At 37.9% G+C, this 24686-nt stretch overlaps 1 protein-coding gene across 6 annotated transcripts in view; it reads left to right on the top strand.

The window, feature by feature from the left end:
• Positions 1-24686, top strand: part of WDR33 (WD repeat domain 33) — a 72139-nt gene that overhangs the window by 35263 nt on the left and 12190 nt on the right. For 4 of the 6 annotated variants that reach the window (XM_075760829.1, XM_075760830.1, XM_075760831.1 and 1 more), the window contains 9 exons: positions 17235-17361; positions 17913-18067; positions 18179-18257; positions 18779-18889; positions 19715-19809; positions 20695-20781; positions 21032-21171; positions 21533-21685; positions 22044-23093. In XM_075760829.1, the coding sequence (XP_075616944.1) occupies positions 17235-17361; positions 17913-18067; positions 18179-18257; positions 18779-18889; positions 19715-19809; positions 20695-20781; positions 21032-21171; positions 21533-21685; positions 22044-23093 (1997 nt within the window). Of the gene's footprint in view, positions 1-7007; positions 7031-7333; positions 10185-17234; positions 17362-17912; positions 18068-18178; positions 18258-18778; positions 18890-19714; positions 19810-20033; positions 20586-20694; positions 20782-21031; positions 21172-21532; positions 21686-22043; positions 23094-24686 lie in introns of those variants that run through there. The other 2 variants (XM_075760833.1, XM_075760834.1) reach the window with 2 other exon arrangements.

Genomic DNA, 24686 nt, shown 5'->3' with positions numbered 1-24686 from the left:
CTTACTGCCCTCAGCTTGAGAATTTGCATAGCAAGACTTCAGCATTCTTCCTTGCTTAACAGAAGGCCTAATGCTCATTGAGAACTATTTTTCATCAAAAGTTGAGTTTCTTCCTGGCTCTATAAATGATCAGTACGCTTAAAGATTTAAAAAATCTGAGTGTCATCTTTCAATTCAATGAAGAGCTGATTTCACTCCCCCAATCCCCAAACTTACCATGGGAGAAACTTGTCCTGAGATGGGGCATAGGGTTTCAGATGAAAGTAATACATTTTCCTTTGAAAAGAGAATTTTTATGATTCTTTAATACTTGGAGATTCATAGCACAAATTGATGTATAAATGGTATTCGCAGGTAAGTAATTTCCCACTTAAGTAAAAATTTAATGGGAACCCCAGAAATTTGATGTTCCAGGTATGTTGCCATTAGAAAAATAAGTATTATGGTAAAGTTAAAAGTTCTAAAAAAAAAGAATATAGTTTATCTCCTTCTCTAGTCCAGTGGAAAACACATGTAAAATGCCATTTCTACTGGGGAGATGGAGGGTCTCATTTTCAGTTTGGGGGGAGGGTTTAGCTGTTCTGTTACTAGTGCGGTAGAACAGTGTGCAAGTTTTGCTTAGTTTTAGATATTGTGCAGTCTCTGTCCTAGGAGGTTTTCAAAATAAAACGATAAACCCATGAGCAACCTGGTCTGACCCAGTAGCTTTGAACAGGAGGTTGAATAAGAGGCTTCTAAGGTTCCAGCCTGACTTTTCCTGTGATCTTATGATACAGAATTCCCCTGTTTTGTCAAAGGGGAAACAAAGGGACAAAAAACTCCTAGTGATTTAATTTTTAGTTACCTTCAGCTGTACACCAGCATATATGACAAGGAACTGACCTGCAAAAGACCGTATAAAAAATTCATTATTTCAGGTTGTTTTTCTTCCAGCTTTTAATGTGCCTGAGGAAATGCACACTACTTGGATTGGAAAGATTTCTTAATGTTTAGTGGAATTTTTGCCACAGATGAGAAATGTTTGGTCATTCCATAGTGATTAATAGTTTGTTCAACTGAGTCATTACTGAAGTTTGAGTGTTGCTTAGAGTCCTCCTACAAGTGATGAAAATTTGTTGTAAATACAATGGAAGATGTGATAGTATGCTGTCAGCATCTTCAAAGCTCCTTCTGAGTAATAAGTGAGATAAAAAGATATCTATAGATACCTAGCTATACACATATATGCAATTGTAATTTCAGGCAGTCTCTCTAAGTATGCCTTTGTAATGGTACCCAGTGGAACATTTTATGGACTTAGTATTAGTTTGCTGCTTTCTTGTTTGTTTCAAAATTATGCAGTCCTGAAATAGATTGTGCAGGCAGTGTTCTAAAGCTCTAAAGGACGTGCACAATTAAAATAGATTGAAAATGTTTGCCTTGAAAGAAAAAAAGTAATTTAGGTAACTGCTTTACTCCCTAAACTGAAGCAGCCTAGGTTTGTCCATTTGCTTTGTCATTGCTATTCTTGAATATGCATTTCTTTAGATTGTGTTTCTGAGTTCTCCAAAGGAGCTATAAGAAGACCTGATGTGTTTGCAAACATCAGCCTTTATGTCTGGATGAAATGGGCATTGGAGATTTTTTTTTTTCTTTCAAGCTAAAGTTGGTCTATGTAGTATATTTCATTGTTCATACCCACACCTATCCCAGGTCTTGACTGACCTTTATGACTAAAACCAAATTATTTAATTAATTTTCAAGTTTAAACATATTAACAGAAGACTGCACAATATTAAATATAGTCTTGAGACTGCAATTATCTTAAAAAAAATTATTAGAAGTTGCTTTGTCTTGAAACATGCTACTTTTCAAACAGTTGAAAAGTCCAAGCCAGATTTGTTCTGGTGTTTGTACTACAGATGAGTTTAGAAAACAGTAACACATTTCAAAATCTGTAGGCAAAATTCCCTCTTCTGAATTGTAATTAATCAGTAGCAAGGAGCAGTTGCACATGAAAACTACTACCTGGATAGCTATTGAGCATAGTTGTATATAGCCTAGTTAAAAGGTCTAAAAACTGTTGGCCAGATGTCTCTTTTCTAAAGGTTGACTAGGTCCGCAGCTTGAGACAACGCAGTGTGTTACCACTTGCTGTTTGTGCCTGGTCAAGAAGAATCCTGCCTTTTCTTTGTCTGCCTTCTGCTCTTTTTTATCCATGCATAATTCATAGGCAGAAATAATGGTTTTAATTAGACCAGCTGATATAGTTAGAAAAAAGGGTTGGGTTTTTGTTCTGTTTTTTTTTTTTTTTTAAAGCCACATCAACCTGTCTTAAGGATGCAGAAACTTGGATAAGAAAATGTCTTTTCCCTACAGATCTTGCTTTATGCTCTTAAATCCTCAAACAGCAACAACTCTTTGTTGCTTCCCTAGCAGGAACTCCACCTCCTTAAAATGAATATATAAGGTGTTTTCTCTTCGGCAATACATACATTCTCCAAATCATTAACTCTCTTGACTAGTTTGCTAAATCTAGTGATTAGGAATATGGATAATGTTGATGAATATGGATTTCTGTGGATCACCGTTCTCCTGTTGGAAGTCGCTGTTCTCAAGAGACTTACAAGTAAGCCTATGGTATTAAGACTAGGAACGTAAAAAGCTAAATTCACTCAGACAATTCTTTTATTACATTACATTGATTTGTACTGTGCAGTTGTATTCTGGAGATCTTTGGGCAAAGGTAGGTTCTTGCTTTTGCACTTTTCCCAGCTTATCAGGAATATCCTTTGCTTCCAAAGGAATGGAGAAAAAAGTGATGATTCCAGTCACCTACATAAGCATGTTAGATTTGTCATTTCTGCAGTGACCGTTGCATTTGCTGACAACTTCAAGCAGGGCTTTTCTAAAAATGCAACCAGAAATTTTAATGCTAGTATTAAACTTCAGGTATTTCTGTGTTCACATTATAAAACTGGAATGGTGGAGGCTTAAAATAGCAGGTACAATTCTGCCAGCCATTTTTGTAGAGATGTAACTACTGTTACCTGTCTGAAAAAAACGTGCTGCTTGCTCAAAGGCTTCTTCACGTGCTGCGTGCTTCTCCCACTTTGCCATTTTCTTTTGCCTGCATCACCAAATTCTTAGGGAATGTACAGTCTCTTTCTCCCTAAGAGCACTTACTAGGTATGTGTCAGTCTACACTTACGCCATGAGGATGTCTGTTCCTAGGAAGTCTGGGTGAAAATTCTGGCAATTAAGTCCCTGTGTTTTGCACAGCGGTTGAAGTTGCATTAGTTTCTGCAGAACGCTGTCCTATCAGGTACCATCACTGCAATGTACGTAGCAAGCCATAGCATTTACTGAAATTCAAAGAAGGTTCTAAATAACGGTGGTTTGTTCCACAGAAATTATTTACTAGAAATACCAGAAGTTATTTTTAACCCATTCCACAATATTTTATTGAGCAAATTCATAACTTTTGTTCCAATAGAATGTTGATACTTGAGTAAGTTTTTTAACTTTGTTGCAAGATGTCAAAATGCAAGTAAGGAATAGGCATGAGGCAGGTTTTTTTGAAAAAATACTTAGAAGAATTTGTTAGAGCAGCAATTATCACAAACATCTAACAAACATAGTTTAGTAGTGATAGTTGAAAATTAACAATTTGGGGAATTTTCATTAGAATTTTATTTTACTTTTAATTTGAAATGCCATATTAAAAATCTTAGAAATTAATGTTGCATTTCCTAGACATGAAGAGTATCAGAATATTTTTCCTGACGTGTCTATTCTTTGCCATCTCTGCACAGAAAGGAGGACGTGAGCTTAGGAATGAAAAGTGAATTAATTTTTCAGTTTATTACAGTTCATGTCTCTTTGATGCCAGTTACTGTGAATTGGACATCTGCATGGTAGCAACAGGTAACCCTGCTGATTTAGGTAACAAGTTCTACTGACCAGATGTCGTGTGATAATTCTAGTTCCAATCAGTCTGAATAAATTATCTGGTAGTGAAAGGTGGTAAATTGCACTAATCTTCTAGAAAATCTCTCCCTCACAGAAAAAGTTTCTCTTCGCTCAGAAGCAGACAAGACTATTCATAAAACTGTACGATAGATAGATCAGGCTTTTATTTAAAAACTACTATCACTTTTACAAAAGCTTGCTTGTTTGTACGATAGCAGGAATAATGGGTTTTGCTGCTTATTTTGCCATAGAATGTATGTCATGCATACTGCATCTCACTGTAGACGTCGTGTAAAAGAACTTAAAACCCTTAGTGTTTTCTTTTCTGCGAAAGATGCCTTGATACAAAGGCACAACCAGCCTCATTGATGTGCCGTCTTGAGGAGGTTAGGATACTGCAGATAGCATACAAATGATTGATGCTAAGGGTCCAACAGATGAAGAATCTGTTATTCTTAAAGCCAGGTGTTTCTCTGCCGGCTGTACCTTTTTTTCCAATGTAGTGCTTGTGTCACAGTTGATCACATTCATGACACACTGACGCTTGTAAAACTGCATCTTCTAGCATCAGATAATTCACAAGGGAGTATGTATTCCAAAAATAGAGATTAGTGTAATGAAGGTGTATTCTGTGTACTAAAGCAATAACTGTATTTTAACTTGCGCTGAAAATAAACTGTTGACATGGGATTATACCTCTTAAAGCTTCCTTTTTTTTTTATTTTGATGCTGCCAAATACAGGGTTGCTGTATTAACAGAAACATTAAAAATCAAAATGTAAAATTGGCAGAACTGTTACCTTGCATCATTTTGCCAACAAATACATTTTTGTTTTTTCAGTTTCCTCAGTGGTTACTTCAATAGCAATGGCATGCTCTTACATAGCCTTTTCTGAAACAGAAGTGATGCCACCTTCTTTCATGAAAGTCGTGGTTTTTTGGGTCTCTGATTCTGTTAATATTTGAATGAGACTGCATATGGGGATTTATCTGTGCAAATGAAGAGGAGACTTTACTACCCCTCCCACAGTCACTGACTCAATTTATCAGTAATTCTGTTTTACAGAAGATTTCTGAAGTCCAGCTTCCTAGAAGAGAAATATTGCAGTTTTCCATTTCTCAGCATAGGTATTTCTACACAGCACAGACAGCAGTGAAAAAGGTGTTTTATTTCAAGAGCACAGATCAGTTCTACTCAAGGGTCAGGATAGCAACCTTTTACTGGTGGTGATTTTTCCCTTGCTATTTATGTGCCTAACCTACTTACTTTGTTCTTCCTGTTATTTTGCAAACGTATTGCATTTTCCCAAAAGCACCGCATTTAGCTTCTCTCTCCTATCTCTGTAGTTTCATATATGTACCCAGTTCCTTGTTATCATGTGGACTGGTTTCTACATTTCTGAGACTGGAAAGATACTTTTGTATTTCCTTTCTTTTGATGCATGTAAGATTAAAAACATTAAAAGCTGCTACAGAAAGCATGGAGAGAAATCTAAAGATTTCTTAGGAAAGAACTTCTTTCTGATTCACATCTGCCCAGTAAACACTTGCTCTCTTTTGCCTTTTATTTTAAATTGATAATCTAGTTGGCTTTTTTTTTGGTGTTTTGAGCCCAGTTTTTTTTACATAGCTGCAGATGATGTGCATGATGAAAGTTTAGCAGGTTTCTTGTGTGGTGGTGGTTTCATATAACAAATGCTCCAAAACCCGGGAAAAAAGTCCCATAGATAAATTGTTTGTATTTTCAACTTTGATTTCCAGAATACTGATAATTAAAATCTTTAGTATTAATACTACTGCTTTTGTGCTAGTCTTGTAACAAAGAAGACCGAGTTAAAATACTGCAGGCAAGATCATTGTTTCAGAAAAATTAAAAGTTTCTTTTTTCTCAACATTGCTGAGGAGATAGTCTGAATTGTTCTTTTTCTGCTACGCATGCACTTATGAATAGATGGACATTCTGACTTGGATTCTTTTGTCCATGTCATTTGGCTTTTTATGTATTTTCTAGAATTTTGTATAAACTTTTTAAGAAGCTTTTTTTAAAACTTTAGCTTAGATTTCAAAAAGTATTTCAGACTTAACTTTTTTTTTCCCTGGGAGTGTAAGGTTTTTGACTAACAAAGTTTCTTTCTATCCTTTAATTGGAAAAATTTCATTCTGAAATATTAGACAATGTTTCTGGTGATAACATGGAGGGGCATGCAATAACATCCAGGAGTTATTTGCTCCAGGTGTAGATGTGGCATTTGAATTTAATATTTTTCGTCATCTAGGGAGAAAATTTTCCTGTTCTAATCAACTTCTTTTTTTCATGAAAATTGCCCTTAATTCATGAGACCATATGCTGCAGTTATAATTGCAGTATGCTCTTAAGATATTTTCCTGCAAACCTCAACATCATTCCTTTATGCTTAATTTGGAAATTTGTAACATGCTACTGAGTGCAGGTACCTGTAGATTCAAATAGAAATTCAGTCATAGACTGCATCACAGAGGGAAACACCACACTTAAATGCCAGTACAACATTCCTATCTTTTTATTTTTTTATTCCTTTGAAGTCAGCAGTGAAAAAAAATCTAACTGGTAGTCATTTCAAGAACCACAGGGTTCAAAGTAGTAGTCAATCTATCCATAATATGGTGTGGTGGGGTCTGCTTAGTTATTATATCCTCTGTTCTGACCTTGAAAGAACAGTCCTTTAATGTGTTGTCATAGGAAATCTGTTTCACACCTATTTTTTTTACATGCAGAAATTTTTTTTCCCCTGCACTTTAAAACAAATACTACTTGTTTTGTTCACATCTACTTGTCACATTAGTAAATGAATCAGAGAACAGTATTTCCCACTAATTATGACCAGCACTTTTTGTTTGGAACCCCCCTTAAACTGGTGATGTGCCCCTTTGCCTTTCTTCTCATAAAGCATGTATGTCGTCTTTGACATGTTCTCCATATTTTTTCCCCTGGTTTTGATATATCTGAGTTATTTAAGTAGTCTTTGGATTGTTTTATCCCGTTTCTTCCTGTTGACATCTCTCCCTTTCTTTGTTAGGTTTTTATCGCACAAAATCCCTGGTAAGTTTTCAATGCCATCTTTTTCCCTGTCTCCCTGTTTGATCACATGTGAAGAGCTTTACTATTTGATCCATTCATGTGCTTGTGGGATTTTAAATGATACACGGGGATGCATGGTATTTTAGAGAGCTTCATGGATATTTATACAGCCACACTCTACAAAACAGTTGTTTAATAGGGGACCTATTTTTAGAATTGAAACAGAAATAAAAAGCATTTGTGTTCCTCTACTTCAATAGGGACTTCAGTATTGTCTGTAATTCTTTAAGAGGAAAAGACTTTCTTAAATTCCAAAATGAACAGGTGGCCAGAAGGAGGACTGAGTCCACAGATGTGGTGGTAGTGATATAGGAAAGCACAGGAAAATAAGAGGAAATAAGAGCACTTGTGCGAAAATTTGAAGTAAGACTGTGGCAAAACATTCCTTGTTTCTGTCTCTTGCCTGAGCTCATCTTTTCTTTGCTGCTGGATTGAAATGTCAGTGGCAGGTATTATGTCTATTACATTTCTGTAACACTATTCAAGTCATTGTTTTGCTCCTGCATCTTAATTATATTTTTGCACTGATTTTTTTTTTAATTAGTTTCGCTGTGTTTCTTCTCATTAGCCCTGAGATCGCCACTAGATTAGACGTGTTCGTAAGTCACCATATGATATTTCATGCGGGGGGTCTTTGTTTTAGTTCATGGTACTCTGTTCATTGTGTGTGTTTCTGTCCTCATAATTTACAACCCTTTTATATTTCAATTGCTTGAAAATTGGTCCTTTCTGCTTGAGATAAAAATTATCCTGTCTGTTCAGCTTCACCTCTGTGTAGAAAGAGTAGTATTTTAGGCCAATATTCTCTGTTCTGCTTTCTGCTGGCAGTTTACTTCAGTAGACCTGCTGCTTTGTAGTTCGCTCAGTCTTGGTGGTATTGTAAAATGCAAAGAGCAAGTTAAATGGCCTCTATCTGCATATCCCTTCTTATACTTGCCAATTGTCTGGATTATTGACTGATACAAATAAATCTTTTCCTAGACTCTATACAAAGTTTGATAATCTCTCTGTTGTCCCCCTGCCCCACCTCTGGGCTGACTGCTGTTCATTTATTACTGAGAGCCAGTGCTCATGCAGTATTTACCCTAGAACCAAAGAAAATAGTTTTCCTAACTTCTGTGTACCTAAACTCATGATTTCTTTACTTAAAATTATAACACTCATACTTATGGGATGTTGTGTATTGGTAGACTGGCTATCAGAAGTAGCTTACATGGCTTTTTTGGTTGGCAAGAAGGAAGAGTGTTTTCCTGCAAACTTGCTGTCCCTTAAAGTGAGAAGCTGGCTGAACTGAGTAGCCAGATGACCATGGCTGTCCTTAAAAGTAATTTACTTGTCTGGTAGACAAGAGAATTGATAGTATCTCTCCTGTCAATGGGATGTAAAAAGGTAGGATCCTGCCCTGTAGTCTTAACCATAAAAACACCTTGAAACCTGATCTTCCAATGAAGGAAGATCAAGTTGACTGAAAGATCTTGTCAATCCTTCTATGTTGGGTGTTTTTATTAAGAGATTCTGGGTTCACTGGGGACCAAGGGTATATCAAGTTATATAACAGTAAAAGACTTCTTGTAACTTCTTTTGCTGGGATCCACAATTTTTTTTCTTAGATTTTAGCAGCTTGTTGAGAGTGATGTCTGGTCCTGTGCCCAGACAGTGGTTTGAAACTTGGATTAATCTCTAAACTAGGTATCTGGACTATGCTTTCCTCTTGCAACATGAATCATAATCACCAGCAGAACTTTAATGAACATCCAGCAGGATGTTAAAGGAAATAAGTACTGAAAATTATTAATGATGGTTACTCCTAGCTTTTCTGGAAGTATTTGTTCTCTTCCCTGAGAACTCTGCCATTTACAACCTTGACTGAAATTACGATCAGAGCACAGAGCTTGAGGCAAGCCAAAACTAAGTTCTGCAGTGTGTCCTCTGATTTCCTTCCTTTTCCCTCCTTTCACTAAATTGCCATGCTGAATTTTAGGATGCACCAAAGTTTCTTTATTAGCTTCAAGTTAATTTAAAAATACGTCTTAATGAATACTGTGTTTCTGACATCCCTTCTTTCTATTACTTGTTGTAGTAGTCAGTAAAAATATCAAACTTTGGCTGGCTTTGCTTAGTGGTGTTTCACATGGGTGTAACAGGCAGAGGCTTGACAAAAGTCTGCAGGTGGAAAGGGGATTTTGACACCTAGATGGCAGCAAGTGAACGCACCAGTCAACATTTTCAATAATTAGTGAATAAAACTAGTTTCTTAAGTATGTGTTTAAAAAAACCTCACTGAAGCTACTCTAGAATCAGAACATCTTAAAATTACATCCCTTACTAAAAGCTTAGCTTCAGGCATTAGTTTTTAACACATCCCCCCTTTGTTCTCAGTTCATAAAATATGTGTATGTTCTGACTGAGCAGTAGTTAAATAGTTACTTTTGAGATAAACTATTACTGTGAGGCCTCAAATTATTTGACATTCTAATTAGATTGATTTTTTTTTTAAGTTGATGGTACAGGCAGTGAGCAGACTCCAAAACACTTGTTTAGTTCATGTTTGGAGGACTTGACTGGGAACACTTTAACATGAAAGCTCACACTTTTGGTGGATATTTTTTTGTTTGTTTTTACAAAAAAAAACCACGCTGCCCAGCAAACTGGTTCTGTACCCAGCTATAAAGCCACAAATCTCTGGGAACTGCAGACTAACAATTGACAAAATCATTGAATTTCTCATCTTCAAAGTTCATGTTTTTCTTCCCTCGAAGGATGGCCACTTGTTCTATTCCTGGACACAGCTATGCTCTCCCCTTTTTTGTATGGCATTATGTAGTAATTGCCATGCCACGTTAAACTAGAGATCAGTCTTGTCTGATGGCTTAAGACAGTAAACACTCACCAGAGTGCAAGCTCTTTCAGATCCGGTGGCTAGTACCAGCTACTTGAAAGGAAGGTGCCAGAAAGCAATAGAAAATTGTGGGACAGTTTTCTCTGAGGGAGTGGGGGTTTTTTGGCTCCTGTCAGCTGTTTGTTATGAAACATGAGAATTTTTCTTACAATTGCTGTTCATTTTTAATGTTTCTTGTACAAGATTTATTTTTAATATCATTAAATGTAAATACCATTGTAAATAAATATTTCTCTGTCAATGAAAAGCAAGTGTGTGGCTGCTTTCAAAGGAGGCTGGCTAATTTTTGAACAGAAAAGAACATCTAGTCCCAGCTACTTTACAGATAATGTGACTAGCAAAAAAGAAAAAAATGATGATGTTCTACCTTTTGCCATTTAAAAAAAACCCCTCTTAGTTCTCTGAGGAACCTGCAAAGGAATTAAGTATTATGCTATAAGAATTTTAATAGATAACTGCACCTAAGTGCAAAGTAGAATCCAGTCTGCTATTCATAAATAATTTAACTCTAACTGTGACGAAAACCTGCCTTTGTCCTTGAATTCAGCTGCCATTACTGCTAAGCACTAGCATATATATATTGAATAAGAAGGTGTTGGACAGGGTTTTTTATTTGGTGTATCTTTCCCTTTTATACTTTTTCCCCTACTTTTCCTGTCATTTCTCTTGAGCTAGCTCTGAGCTTCCTGATGGCTTTCTATTTAATAATGACTTCTTAATTAGAAATCATGACTTCTGTATTGCACTAAACATTATGCTGCATTTTAAAGCATTGTCACATATGTGAACTCTGTGTGACAGAGATGCACTTAAAGTTATACATAGTTTTTTTTGATTAAGTGCATAAAAGTGGTGGTAAGTTAGAAAATCTGGACACTGAAATAAGCAAAATCAGTGAAAATTTTGTAGTATTTTTACATATTCAACTTGTTGATAATTATCTGTGATCAGTCTAGATATGACTTAACTATGTCTTATGATTAGAAAATGTGAAACATACTTAATTCATTTTTGTATAGTTCTCACTTCTAAGAGAATGTTGAAACAGTCTTAGCATGTTACAGATGCTGTTTCCACTACTGTGGTGTTACACAACCTGCTGTCAAAATTGTTTTTTTCTCTATATGTTTTACAACACATACAGCAAATAACCCGACTGGGTGTAAGTAGTGATAATGCTCAAAAATAAATTCAGGAGTTAGGAAAAAGCAAATATGCCTAAAAAAGAAAGGTGTCTCTCCAGTGTTTGTAGATTATAGTATAAACATAATGATTAAAAACAAAACCAGGCAAAAAACCAACTGACACCACAAATTAAAACTGTAGACATTTTCAGTTGTGTAATTTTTGTTTCTGTTCAAAGCAATGCATTTCAGCTTTGGAAGTTGCTCAGCATTCTGCCTTCAATTCCCTGAAGAATTTAAACATTCACTTTAAGTTTAACATATGAGTAGTCCCGTTAGTTTCAAGACTGAACCCTGCTTGACCCAGTTCCCGCATGCACTGGGACCCAGCTGGATTTCTTCCCCTTGCTACAAACCTGTACAGAAGACATTGTCACTGATTTTCAACAGCTGTAAAGAATTCCGATCACTGCATGCCATTACTGGTAACTACATGTAATAGAACAAGATTTTTTTCATGATTCTTTGCAGTGCATTTGCTGTTACACAAGCTGTGCAAGCACACAAACTATTTCTTTTCTGCTAATGTTTTAGGATTTTGTAGAATTCAAACTATTCTCTGAGAGGTGTAAGTTCTGTTGGAACGAGCACATATAAATTCTAAACTCATTTATGGAAATGCATTTTGGGGACTGAATAACTGTTCTGGGTAATCTCAGTGAACAAATCACTTCTTTACCCACACCTGTTTCATTAGTGTTTACTGATCATTATTTTTTAACCTTCTCATTTCACAGATGATAAAGACAAACAATCCTGTTATAAGAGCCTTTGTCTGGGAAGAAAACTTAGTATGATTATAGAACTGTAAAAAAACCCCAATAATCCACAGTTGGATTTTTAAACAAGGCTTAATCATGTCCCATTCTGCTGCTGGTTTAGAGGAATAATTATGATCTAGGAGACATTCCCTGTAGGTAGATTAAAACTCTAGCAGTCTCTCTAGATTCCATGTTTAATAAACTAGCAGAGAGCTAGAAAGAGATGGTGAGCAAATAAAGGAAAGTAAAACTTGAGTGTATGGGACAGGGGTCGGAAAGTATGGTGGGAGGCATTGTTCTTAATCCACTGAAGACTGAAAGGAGTTTTTCTCCGTAATTTCTTATTCACCAACCTCCCACATCATGCTGAAAAGAAAAGGCATACTGTGTATCTGTAGACGGAGGGTTTCTGCGGTATTAATTCTTGGAGTGGAGAACAGGAAGTGAAAGAGCTCACAGGACAGCTTTCAAGAGGAGCATAGTTCACATACTGGGATAGGACAAAGAACACTCAGTGGAGTTAAAACATATTCTTACCCTTATTTCTAACCTGATCAGTGTTACCAGAACAGTACCTAGGCTCACGTAGATGTGAGCTTTCAGTTCCTAAGTGAGCTTTACAGAGAAACAGGGAGTTGCTAAGGGAATGGGTAACTGTCAGGCAACATTTTAAAAGCCTTCCATAAAAATGGAACAGGAAGAATAATCTAGTTTGCCTAACAGACTGGAAGCAACTAACAAATTCTAAGGGAATTATGTAGAAAACATAATAATGTTTTCTGTTGTCTTTGACATGCAGGTCTTTTTTTTTTTTTTTCTCTCCCTTCTTTTGGGGGTAGAGAACCTTAGCTTGAAAGATACTAAGACCTGATGTCTCTTTGCAGATCCCTTGGAAATAGTCCCCTACAAAGAGATGCTTTATTCTTTTCGGGATGTGTTACAGAAGGGTAAATGTTACTGTATGGTGATGAAAATTCTGACCAATTCAAGTGGAGGCCATGCAGTGCTATTTACTCCCCATTTAAAATAGCATAAAAGAACCATGTGCATTAAAAAATAAAACCCAAGAAAACAAGAGTTCTCTCTAAAAGAGAAAGAAACAGTATTGTTGCAGTTAAATTATAATGTTCATTCTTTAAAATATATGCTGTTACAAATATCCATTTGCTTTGAAACATCAATGTTAAAAAAAAGTACAAGATGCTGTAGTAGGGTGTCACCTCACTGTGTGTATATACATCCAGAAAATTGCGGAGAAGGATCTAGAAATCCATATCATCTGTAGCATCCTCTTTCCAATTTATGTGCCTTCAGAATGGGGCTCATTCCTAGTAGAAAGAAAAAAAATAACTACAGCAATAAACATTAGCTGTAATTGATAGTTTATACACAGTTGCATTATAAAATATATAGATATGTTATAGACTGTAATAAAAGATGATGATCCAAACCAACTTTTTTGCACAATATATTACCTTCACTAAGTCACATCTGCAGAAATTAGAGTGGGGGGAAAAAAAAATCAAGTCCTTGGTTTATGTGTACATTTCCGGACTTGTGGCATGCTAAATTTGATCAAATGCTATTACACATAATCTTATTATAGCTTGTTATTCCTTTCACCAGTCAGTATTTCTGTTCAGTGTCTTTTAAAGAACAACCCTTCACATAAGTTGGCTAAAAGTATGAACAATCAGTATTTTAATTAAAAGGGTTATGACTACAGTCGGTTCAAAAATTTATTATGCGTATGAGAAGTATTATTAGAGAAATACTTTTGTATCTGAACTTTTTAAAGAATCTACATACACTTGGTTTTATTTTTTTTCCTGCAGATTTGTAAAAGGTTATAAAAAGTTATAAGTAAAACTGACAAGTATATTGTTTTATGCTCAGGCATTAACTCGTGATTTTAAATGAGTTTGGCTTAGTCAAGATCTTTACCTTGTCTTTCATTTCAGTTTGTTTATAGGCCTTCCATTACCTTGATTTCTAAACAACTTGCGCATTTCAATTCATTTATCCATACAGCGTCCCTACAAGACAGGGAAATGCTATAACGTCTATGCATTTTACAGACAGGGGCTCGGGGCAGAAAGGGTGCAGGTGGTGTTCAGAGAGGAATTCCCATCCTGGTTCTCCTAGATAAAAGACATACGTGTGACTGTTGAAGTTACTGAGCAAAAGCTGTTTAGAGTCAGCAAATAAGGAAGGTAAACTTCAGAGATTTGCTTGAATTAAGGTTCTCTGAGCATGGTGTTTGGTGACAGGGGTTCTGTATCAGAGGAGAGTCCGATTCCCAGGTCTTGGCCTAGAATAAGAACTGGAAACAACAAGTAAAATCTACCAGGCTTCTTTTTCTCTGGAGTTTTATTTTAAATGTTTCTGCATCATTTGTCTCATTACAGATAGTAGTATGTACATTAGCAGAAAGAAGGAAAAGCAATATATAATTGCTCCACTTAAGAGAAAAAAAAAATTAAAAAGGTCTCATTAGAGGATGCTGTTGAGTTATCTTATGTAATTCTTCTGAATTAGTTTGTCCCTTGAGAATAGTTTATTTAAAGCATATTTGTTGTAGGAAAGAATTCATTTTCTCTCGAGAAAGCTTCATTGCATTAGGAACCTATAGCTAAGTATATACGATGATCCCATTTAGTGCAGAACTTTGCTAAGAGATGCCTCACTTGAGGGCAGGATAGATCATTTTGATTAGATTACAAAGGAGGGTCCCAGTTTTCCCCCACTATTGCTGTAGTCCAGAGCACGCTGGTTGAAAGATTGCTCTCTGCAGGAAATCGCAGTTATCTTTCTTTCTAATGGTTGCGTTTTTAAATATTTTAAGATTCTTCTGATCCCTGTGGTCAGTTTTAACGTACTGATGATGGTCAAAAGCTTGCTGATAAGTACCTAATGATTTATCTGCTCTGGTTACAAGTTCTGAGTGTCCTGGCATCTTTTACTACCTTTCAGCCTTGTGGTCTGGGGCTAGAGGGCAGTGACTATCAATCCTGGCTTCTGAGAAGCCCATCAGTCCAGTGCTGTCCCATCACTTGTCGCTCCCTTTTGAAGATGTTTAGAGGATGGGTGCTCCAGTTGCTCTGTTTAAGAGTGACTCTGAACTTGAACTGGATTGCCCACTGAGCTTTTTTTTTCCCTCAAGGTATGTTTGGGCTGGTTTAACTCAGGTTAGGTTTCAAAAGGAAAGCCTAAGTCACGCCTTGCACAGGATGAGCTGTCATCCAGAGATGGCCTTTCACCAGCATAACTCGTTTTCCAGATGCAATGTTACCAACCAGAGTAGCCCTTTGTGTCTCAGTGCTCTTCCATTACTAATTGTCTTTGGTCTTGCTGCTCCTGAAATAATGTAATTCCAGTCCATGTGGGTAGGGGGTTTTTTATGGTTTTGCTGGGCTTTGGTTTTTTTTCATATTTATGATAGTACTCAAGTATTCTAGTCTGAACACATTTTCATACAGTTCAACCAGTTATTAATTGTAACGGAACATTTCTCTATAAGCACCTATTGTTGCCCTTGAATTTAAATCCCCTCTTTCCCTGGGGGCTGCAGGATAGAAAGTATCTACAGAATATCATCAGCTGAAAATCTGCAAGCATGAATTGCCTTGAACTGTGGCGGAGGAGCTCTTTGTCCCTTAATACTGGCTGAATCGTTCCTCCCAAATAAACACTTGGAAGCAAGGTTTGCTCAGCATTCAGCTTTGTGTTTTAGTTGAGAGAGATTTAGTCAGAGCAAATCCAGGCAGGCAGTGCCTTTCATTTCTTTCTGCATCAGAAGAACCAGAGAGAAGGGAGACAATCCATCTCGAAGTGCCCCTCTGTCGGTAGGACAGACCACCAGAGCAGTTCCTTGTGAGCACATTCAGTTCTAGTCTTTGCAACTTGAGGATCCTGCTCTTCTCTGAGACCCTGCATATTCCAAGGGCAATTCTACCTGCTGTGGCTGGGGGAGGAGAGTTGGGTTCCTTCACCCATATCGTCAATCAGTCCTTAAAGCTGTTCCCCATATACTTACCAAAGCTGTATTCATTTCTTCTTGGGTCAAGAATCAATTCCCTGTCTGTCCTTTCCTCCAGAGAAGAGGAAAGTTGCACTCATTTGATGGAGAGAGTGCTCTAAGTGTTAACATTTTGCTTTTATTTTAAGATAGAAGTATATTGCTTATTCTAATCTGATTTTTCTGTGGCATCTGGAAAATTTCAACTGATAGTAATTTTTAATATCTTGTCGAACTGAGGCCTATATTAAGACAGCTTGTGCTGCTTGAAGTTATGTGTTCCACCACGTAGCAAAGCAGTATTTGTGGGAGCTGTCTGACTCTGATGGGAACCCTTTGTCTTTCATGGAACATGCTACCGTTCTTCCATATCATTTTATAACTTCAGTGCCTTTATGTTGCAGACAGTCCTTCCTTTCTCATCTTGCTTTTTTTCTTTCATTACTGCATGCTGCCTCATTTTTCTGGCATTGACTATTACTGTTGGCTTTCCCTTCAAGTGGGCTGGCATGGAGAGAGATTGGAGAAAGAAATTACCATTTGTTATTTCTTCTCTAAGTCCCTGTAGTTCAGCTCAGAAACCTCATTTTGTTTTGGAGCAGGAACAGGCATTTCTTGGCAGATTTGTAGATCATCTGAGCAGCACTGATTCTCTGTTGAGGTCAGTCAGGCTATCTAAAATGAAATACCACGAGAGTTTTTCTCTCCTAACTCTTGAGCGTTAGAAAAACCTGAATTCCTCTGACCTGATAAGAAGTTACATCTCCTATGATTTTTTTTTCATCCTATGCTAATTTAGTTTTCAGATCCATAATTTAAATTTCTTTGCTTATTTTCTGACAGGACAGCAAAAGGGTAGTACTGATAGGATAGGAACAAATATGTATTTGCCTTTCATTTCTACAATATTTCACAGAAGGCGAAGTGTCACAGCATTATTTTCCCTTACCATCTCCATACAAATGCTTCATCAGCGTTACATTTAAAATATCATATAGGGCCAAAGCCTTAAGAAAAATACCAGTTTGAGCAGAAATTTCTGGAGAATTCTTATGTTGAAATGACCTTGGTCCGAGGGCGTAATCTGAGGAGAAGATGCTCCCAGTGATTAGTGGGAAGGAATGCAACCTAAATAACTCAAAAGAGGGTTTTTTTAGTTTGATTTTGTGTTTTGTGACCTGTGCTCTGTGATGTCTTTCATTCAGTTTTACATTACACTTATAAGGTATACACCCTTTAATTTTTCAGTGTCTTTTCAGTGTCTGTGAAATCTCAAAATGAACAATTTTTATCTTCTTAACAGGACATGGAGCAGATGTGAAATGTGTTGACTGGCATCCCACAAAGGGATTAGTTGTATCAGGAAGTAAAGATAGCCAACAGCCCATCAAGTTCTGGGATCCAAAGACCGGCCAGAGCCTTGCCACACTGTAAGTTCTTGCCCACAAACTTTAATTCGCTCAAATATAAGCTAACTTCATTTTATTTTTTTTAATTCCCTTCTTAGCTTTTTGCCTCACATCTTTTCAGCCATACGCAATTGCTTCAAATATAAAGCTAGTGCTTTAGCTGTGCCAGAAAATCTAGAGGTTAGATGAAGTCAAGTCTATACTTGGAAAATTGTGACCTTAATATTCCTTATTTAAGTTTACTTTGTCCTTCTCCATAGACCTGCTAGTCACACAGTTCTTATTTGGAAAACAGAATTGAGGTATGGAAACACAAATGAGATGTTTCATCTGGCTGATGAAAAATGTCTTATGCTGCAGTAGAAACGTGCCCAGTAACTGAATACTTTCTCAATGAGCACTACCAGTTGCTCTGAAATACAGAAGAACAGGATTAAGGCATAGGGCCTTTGCACAGAAAGTCTGAACTACTTTGTTACTGAACTGAATATTTGGGACTGGTAAATTAGCACGTTTTCATTTGTATCTGAGAAATCAGTATTGGGAAAAACAGTCTCTTTCTCTGCTTGCAGACATGCTCATAAAAACACAGTGATGGAGGTGAAACTGAATCTGAATGGCAACTGGCTGCTAACAGCTTCTCGTGACCATCTCTGTAAGCTCTTTGACATTCGTAATCTGAAGGAAGAACTTCAGGTCTTCAGGGGTCACAAGAAGGAGGCCACAGGTCAGAATTTGTTACATTATGTGGATTTTTATTAATAAGTTTGGCTTAAATTTAAGTTCATTAGAAATCCTAGCATTAAACTTTCTGATTGTGGCTTACTTTGTATTTCAGCTGTGGCCTGGCATCCTGTTCATGAAGGGCTGTTCGCCAGCGGAGGATCTGATGGCTCTTTATTGTTCTGGCATGTTGGGTATGTGGCATTTTCATCAACACGTTGGAAAGATGTTGGTCAGATGTGCAAGCTATTATACTAAACATATACTTTTCACCTTTGAGTCTGTATTTAATGGGCACACCTATGGTAATAGGTTTTCTCTATACCTGAGGAAGTTTGCGAATATACTTAATTTATGAAGGTTCTTTCCCGTGCAGGTATATTTTAAAGGATACAATTGCTTGCACAGAAAATAGTCTTTTGTTGAGAGGGTGATGAATGATTGAAACTGTAGTTTCTTAGAGCTTGTTCTGAGATGTTGTAATTATTTTGTTTCTAAATGTACAATTAAAAATCCCTGCCTTACTGAATTCCCTATTAAGAACAACTGGGAACTATCAATTGACTCAACAGAAAAATAACAGAGGCTTAAGTTTGGCAAAATATGGGACAGAAGAACGACTGAATAGCAAAAGTTTTGTATTGTATCTGTAGCAGATATTCACCTGTGTGATGACTGATTTTTTTTTTTTATTCTTATTTTTTTTATGCATCAGAGTTGAGAAAGAGGTTGGTGGAATGGAAATGGCCCATGAGGGAATGATCTGGAGTCTGGCGTGGCATCCCCTTGGACACATTCTCTGTTCGGGCTCAAATGATCACACCAGGTATTTTCAAGTATTTAAAAAAAAATTAAAATCTAAGGGACTGTATGTACGTTTAGAAACTAGAAAGGTGCATGGCATCAGTGAACAAAAAAGAGATTGGGATGATTCTGATACACAATCAATGGGCAAAGCAGAGAGACAAACTTACCTAAAGGGGAAGGCATTGACATTGTACATTAAAAGGTAGAGTCTACTGTCTTGTCCTTCATCTAAGGAGGCCTTTAAAAAATACTAGGATTTTGGGTTTGTGTAAGCTTTGAAGTCTCCTGAAGAAATTTTTAAAAAAAGAATTGTTGTAGTTTCTTGCTGAAGAAATATTCTTCACAGCATTTTTCCCACAGATCATCTGCTGGTCATGTCTGTCTTTTCACATTGCAAACATGTTTGGAGGCATATAGTTTCTGCTTTTAGGTTGAACGTGCTGTAAAGTTGCAGCATTTTATAAATGGATTAAATCTGTGTATGTGGATTTATGAATTAGCAAGTTTAGTTGTATATAAATATATTTGAATTGAGTGAGAAGTTTTTGGAATGCCCTAGAAATATATCTGTTTGGGATCCGATGTTGATGCCTTGTACTTATACCCCTTATACTTTTAAGTATCTTCTGAATTGTAACTATATAATTCAATACGATAATTGTTGGGGGTTTTATTTTGGTTTGAACCTCACACCTAATGTTCAGATCTAGTGCTGAACTTGATTTAGCAAGAGTTGAATCCTTATATAATCAAGATAACACACTAAAGATTAAAGAACTAATTAGATTACAAGTAGGTAATACTCTTGACCCTTTACTGAGATCATATAACTTCCTTTTGACAGCAAGTTTTGGACTAGAAATCGGCCCGGGGATAAAATGCGAGATCGTTACAACTTGAATTTGCTGCCTGGGATGTCAGAGGATGGTGTGGAATATGGTAAGGCAATTTCCCTCAATATGAAAGAAAGAGGGTTGAGGTCAGGAACAAGCTTAGGTCGTTAGCTGACACTAGGGTTGCAGCTTCTGGGTAAAACGATGAAACAGTATTATAGCATTGGTGACTACCTAGACAAAGATTTTTTTTTTTTTACGAGGATGATTTTATTCTCCATGTTATCAGCAATCACCATTCCAACAATGAGTTTTCTTTTGTTTCCACAGCTCCGGGAGGTAAGACCTGCTCTGTCACTGACAGGAAGGAGGTTTGGTCCTCCCTCTGGCAATATCTCCAGTTGACTTTTCTTCCTGAAAACTTGACATGACTTCAAGGCTTCCCACGGTCCTGAACTACAGCAGGAAAATCTTTCAAATTATTGGACTTGACTAAAATCTTAAAACTTTACCCCCTTTTAAGGATTTATCTTGGTAATTTTAGGCTGCTCAAGGTTGCCCAGCTCTATGGTGTGCCTCAGCAACCTTTTCATCTCTGAGGCTGCATCTGTTTCTTTAGATTTTTTATTATTTGCTCTTTTGTGTTTGGAAATGTTAATTAAAATGCAGCACTTTAATCCAATTTAAGTTTTAAAATATATAGAATTGTTACAACAAAAATAGGAATGGGTATGGGTTATTTCCTTTTCTGAGCTCCTACCCAAAATGTAACTTTCCTGAAAGGACATAGTTTCACACCTTTTGGGGTATATTTATGAATCTGAATTTGCAGTTCTTTCAGTATCCTGTAATTCCTGTATGGAATTAAAAAGTGACCCACCAGCTGTGAAATATGTAATGATACCAATGGTAAAAGCGTGTGAGAATCCAAAGGGAGAAAATTATGTAAATAAAAATGTTCCAAGTATAAATATTTATTGTTTTTCTCTAGATGATTTGGAACCCAACAGCCTAGCAGTTATTCCTGGGATGGGAATACCTGAACAATTGAAAATAGCCATGGAACAAGAGCAGATGGGTAAGTAGGAGCTATGGGGAGGTATTTTCCTGAGCCATCCAGATACTGTGTGACTTTTCTTTCATTCCTTTCATATATTTGGGTAGCCCAGATGCTTTTTTCTTAAGTTCTGTCTTGTGTATGCTTCCCATGTAAAGAAGGAAGAGTTGAAAACCTCTTGGTCTCTTTTGCTAAATAAGCTGTAAAGAGAGTAACAGGATCTTTCTGTAAACCTGCCTCGCTCTAACTGTGTGTCTCCCTTGTGCTAAAGGGAAAGATGAGTCCAACGATATTGAAATGACAATCCCGGGACTGGATTGGGGAATGGAGGAAGTAATGCAAAAGGACCAAAAGAAGGTGCCACAGAAGAAAGTGCCCTATGCAAAACCAATACCAGCCCAGTTTCAGCAGGTTAGTACCCAATACACAGTGAACAGGAGAACAACTTGTTATTTTCCCAGTTTCCAAAAGTATATGGCTGTTGAAATGTTTTAGATTTCCAGTATCAGCTCTTTTATATCAACACCCAGTGCAAAATAATTTAGCACAGTAGTTAGTTTAATTACTATTTAAGCATAAAATGTTTGGTTAAATCCCTTGTATCTGTACCTGGAAAACAGGATGTTACAAGATACAAAGTCTTATTCAGCATTGGTTTTAGCTTCTGAATATCCATACTACACAGCGTTCCAGCGTATTCTTTCCCAGTGCAGCAATATATTGCGTACGTGTTGTTCCACAGAATTCATCTGGTGTTTACTGTTCTTTATAGGCATGGATGCAGAATAAAGTTCCTTTGCCTCCCCCACCTGAGCCACTGAATGATAGAAAGGAAGATATTAAGCTGGAGGAGAAAAAGAAGACACAGGCGGAGATTGAACAGGAAATGGCAGCACTTCAGTACACAAACCCCCAACTCCTGGAGGTATGTACATAAAGACAGTTATTAGCAATTTGGTTTAGTCCTCTGTGTGATATATATGGACCTCAACGCTAAAACGTGTAGCTTGTTTTTTGCGGTACAGTTTTCACCTTTTTTCAGAAAAAATCTTAATTGAACAAGATATTTGACTTCATGCATGATGCTCTGAAACCTTCAGTGAGGCCCCCACATTTCAGTTAACTAATACTGATCTATGGATCTCTTTAGTTGTATTTCTGTTAATGAAGAGAAAAGCACTAACTCTTTTTAAACTCACGAGAAATGACATGATTGCTTTTGGGTTTTAGTTGTTACACATACTTCTGTGCTTAGTTGACTTTCTGGGTCTCTTTTTGGACAGCAATTGAAGATTGAGAGACTTGCGCAAAAGCAAGCTGAGCAAGTGCAGCCGCCACCTCCAGGAGGCTCTCTTCATGGACCCCAGCCTTTTCCAGGGCAAGGCCCAATGTCACAGATGCCTCAAGGATTTCAGCAGCCCCTTCCACCTCAGCAGATGCCAATGAATATGCCTCAGATGGGACCTCCTGGTCCACAAGGACAGTTCAGACCTCCAGGACCCCAAGGACAAATGGGACCTCAAGGTCCTCCGTTACACCAAGGAGGTGCAGGTCCACAAGGGTTCATGGGACCACAAGGACCTCCAGGCCCTCAAGGACCTCCACAAGGAATGCCACGGCCTCAGGATTTACATGGACATCAAGGAATGCAGAGACATCCTGGTCCTCATGGGCCAATGGGGCCTCCAGGTCCACAGGGTAATGCTGGCCCACAAGGCCACTTAGGACCACAGGGTCTACCTGGGTCTCAGACTCATTTAGGACCACAGGGGCCACCTGGCCCACAAGGTCACCTGGGTCCTCAAGGTCCCCCTGGTGGTCAAGGAATGCAAGGGCCACCTGGTCCCCGAGGAATGCAAGGACCTCTTCCTCATGGCATGCAAGGAGCTCCAGGATCTCAAGGGATGCAGGGCCCTATATCTCAAGGGCCTTTGATGGGACTTAATCCAAGAGGGATGCAGGGTCCACCAGGACCCAGAGATAACCAGGGACCTGCTCCGCAAGGGATGATGATGGGTCATCCGCAAGAAATGAGAGGTCCTCATATGCAAAGTGGTTTACTAGGACACGGTCCCCAGGAGATGAGGGGCCTCCAGGGACCCCCGCCTCAAGGTACAATGTTAGGACCGCCACAAGAAATGCGTGGGCCACCAGGTCCACAAGGCCAGCAGGGACCTCCACAAGGCTCTTTAGTAGGGCCTCAAGGAAACATGCAAGGACCTCAGGGACAACCGAACCCTTCAAGGGGGCCGCACCCTTCCCAGGGCCCTCTGCCTTTCCAGCAGCAGAAAACGCCTCTGTTGGGTGATGGGCCTCGTCCCCCATTTAATCAGGTATGTGTTGGTCTGTATAACAAGACAAGTGTTAAGAACGTGGGAATGATAATGTCACGCTGTAGAAACGCAGAGCAAGAGCTGAGAGGCTGAAGGTTTGATACACTTGAAAGACTGAGGCCTCAGGAAAACTTAAATTATAATGAAAAGAGTTATGTAGTAGGTAAGCACTAAGAAAAGTTGAATTTAAGCAAAATGAACATAAGAAAACTCATATGTATGAATTAAAGCAAGTTATTGCCAACTCTCAGTTGTCCCAGAGTAGTTTATCCAAACTATGGGATGAATTTACCATGGATGCTGCTGACACACCTGGAATCAGCTTAGGTCTGGTTGAACTTACCAGTTCAAACTAAGCGCACAGGAACACAGTTATCCTGCTTCCTACCTTTGTATAGAAATCATTTAGCCACTTTTGTACTTTCTGGAGCACGAGTTGAGATTGATGTTGCACGCTGTTAACTCGTTAGTGCACCATTTGCCAAGAAGCACGAGAGGGTGCACAGATATCAGCCAGGTTTGGGTAGGACTGGCCCAGGTCTGGCAGGGTAAGCACTGAGCTGGAACTGCTGAGCATGGCCTGGATGTGTGCTGAGCGCTACGCTGCCGATTAGATGTCCCTGTGCCGTGCTGCCTTGGCGTTCAGCTCCAGGAGGGTTCACCAGCTCAGCAATATACTTGCGCTTAGCTGACCTGGAATACTGGAGTGAACCAATTAATTCAGCAGGAATCAAATCAGACTTTGATTAAGTCTGGTTCAGCACCGAGTACAACCTGCTCTGCCCGCTTCAGTGTCTATCATAATGGGCTTATTCCATCTTCTGATCTACAACAGATAATGCAGAGCTTTCTGTATTTATTAGCTTGTACAAGTTCCTGTTTGTATGGCACTGATTCTGTACTTAAAATTTCTCTTGATTGCCTTCAGTTTTAAGGTGAATTTTGAAGGGGATGTTTGAAAAAAATTCTACTTAATTTTTAAAAAATATGTGGGTTTTTTTTAAACAGAATTAAATCTCTTAGACTTGTACTCAGTATTCTAGTTAAAGCTTTAGACACGTATTCATATAGTCCTTAGTGTGTAGTCCAGTACCAATCACAATGAGTGATGACATATTGAAATGAGCTTTAGCTCTGATTCCATTTGAGATTGCAGCAGAGTAGCCTTCAAATTGTGGTTTTTATCTGAACAGGTTTTTTTACAAATCAGCAATAATTCCTTCCAGAAGTCTGTTAATGTGACACTATTGCTGAGATTTCAAAAGCATCAAAGTTAAGTGAACAAGAGTTGTTTCCAGCACTATCAAACTAGCATAGTGTTTTTCATTGCTGTCCCAGGGAGACTAACTTTTCTGCTTTGAGAATAATTACCAAGCTTGTGTGTGTATAAAAGCGTCTGTATGGTTACATATATGTGTAGGGCTGTCCTTGTCTGATCCTGCTGCTAACACTCTGGTCAGAATTCAGTAAGTTGCTTTTGACAGGTGGCTGGATATTTTCAATGAACAGTGCTATCTCGAAGTCTTTTACAGATATTAAAGACAAAGCAAGGTATTTTTGACCATTTTTCCTTCCTTGTGCAGCTTTAGTATG

Source organism: Balearica regulorum, chromosome 9 (assembly GCF_011004875.1).
Source record: "Balearica regulorum gibbericeps isolate bBalReg1 chromosome 9, bBalReg1.pri, whole genome shotgun sequence".
Classification (NCBI taxonomy): Eukaryota; Metazoa; Chordata; class Aves; order Gruiformes; family Gruidae; genus Balearica; species Balearica regulorum.
Note: the sequence above shows the minus strand (reverse complement) of the source record. Positions and strands in the feature narration are given on the sequence as shown.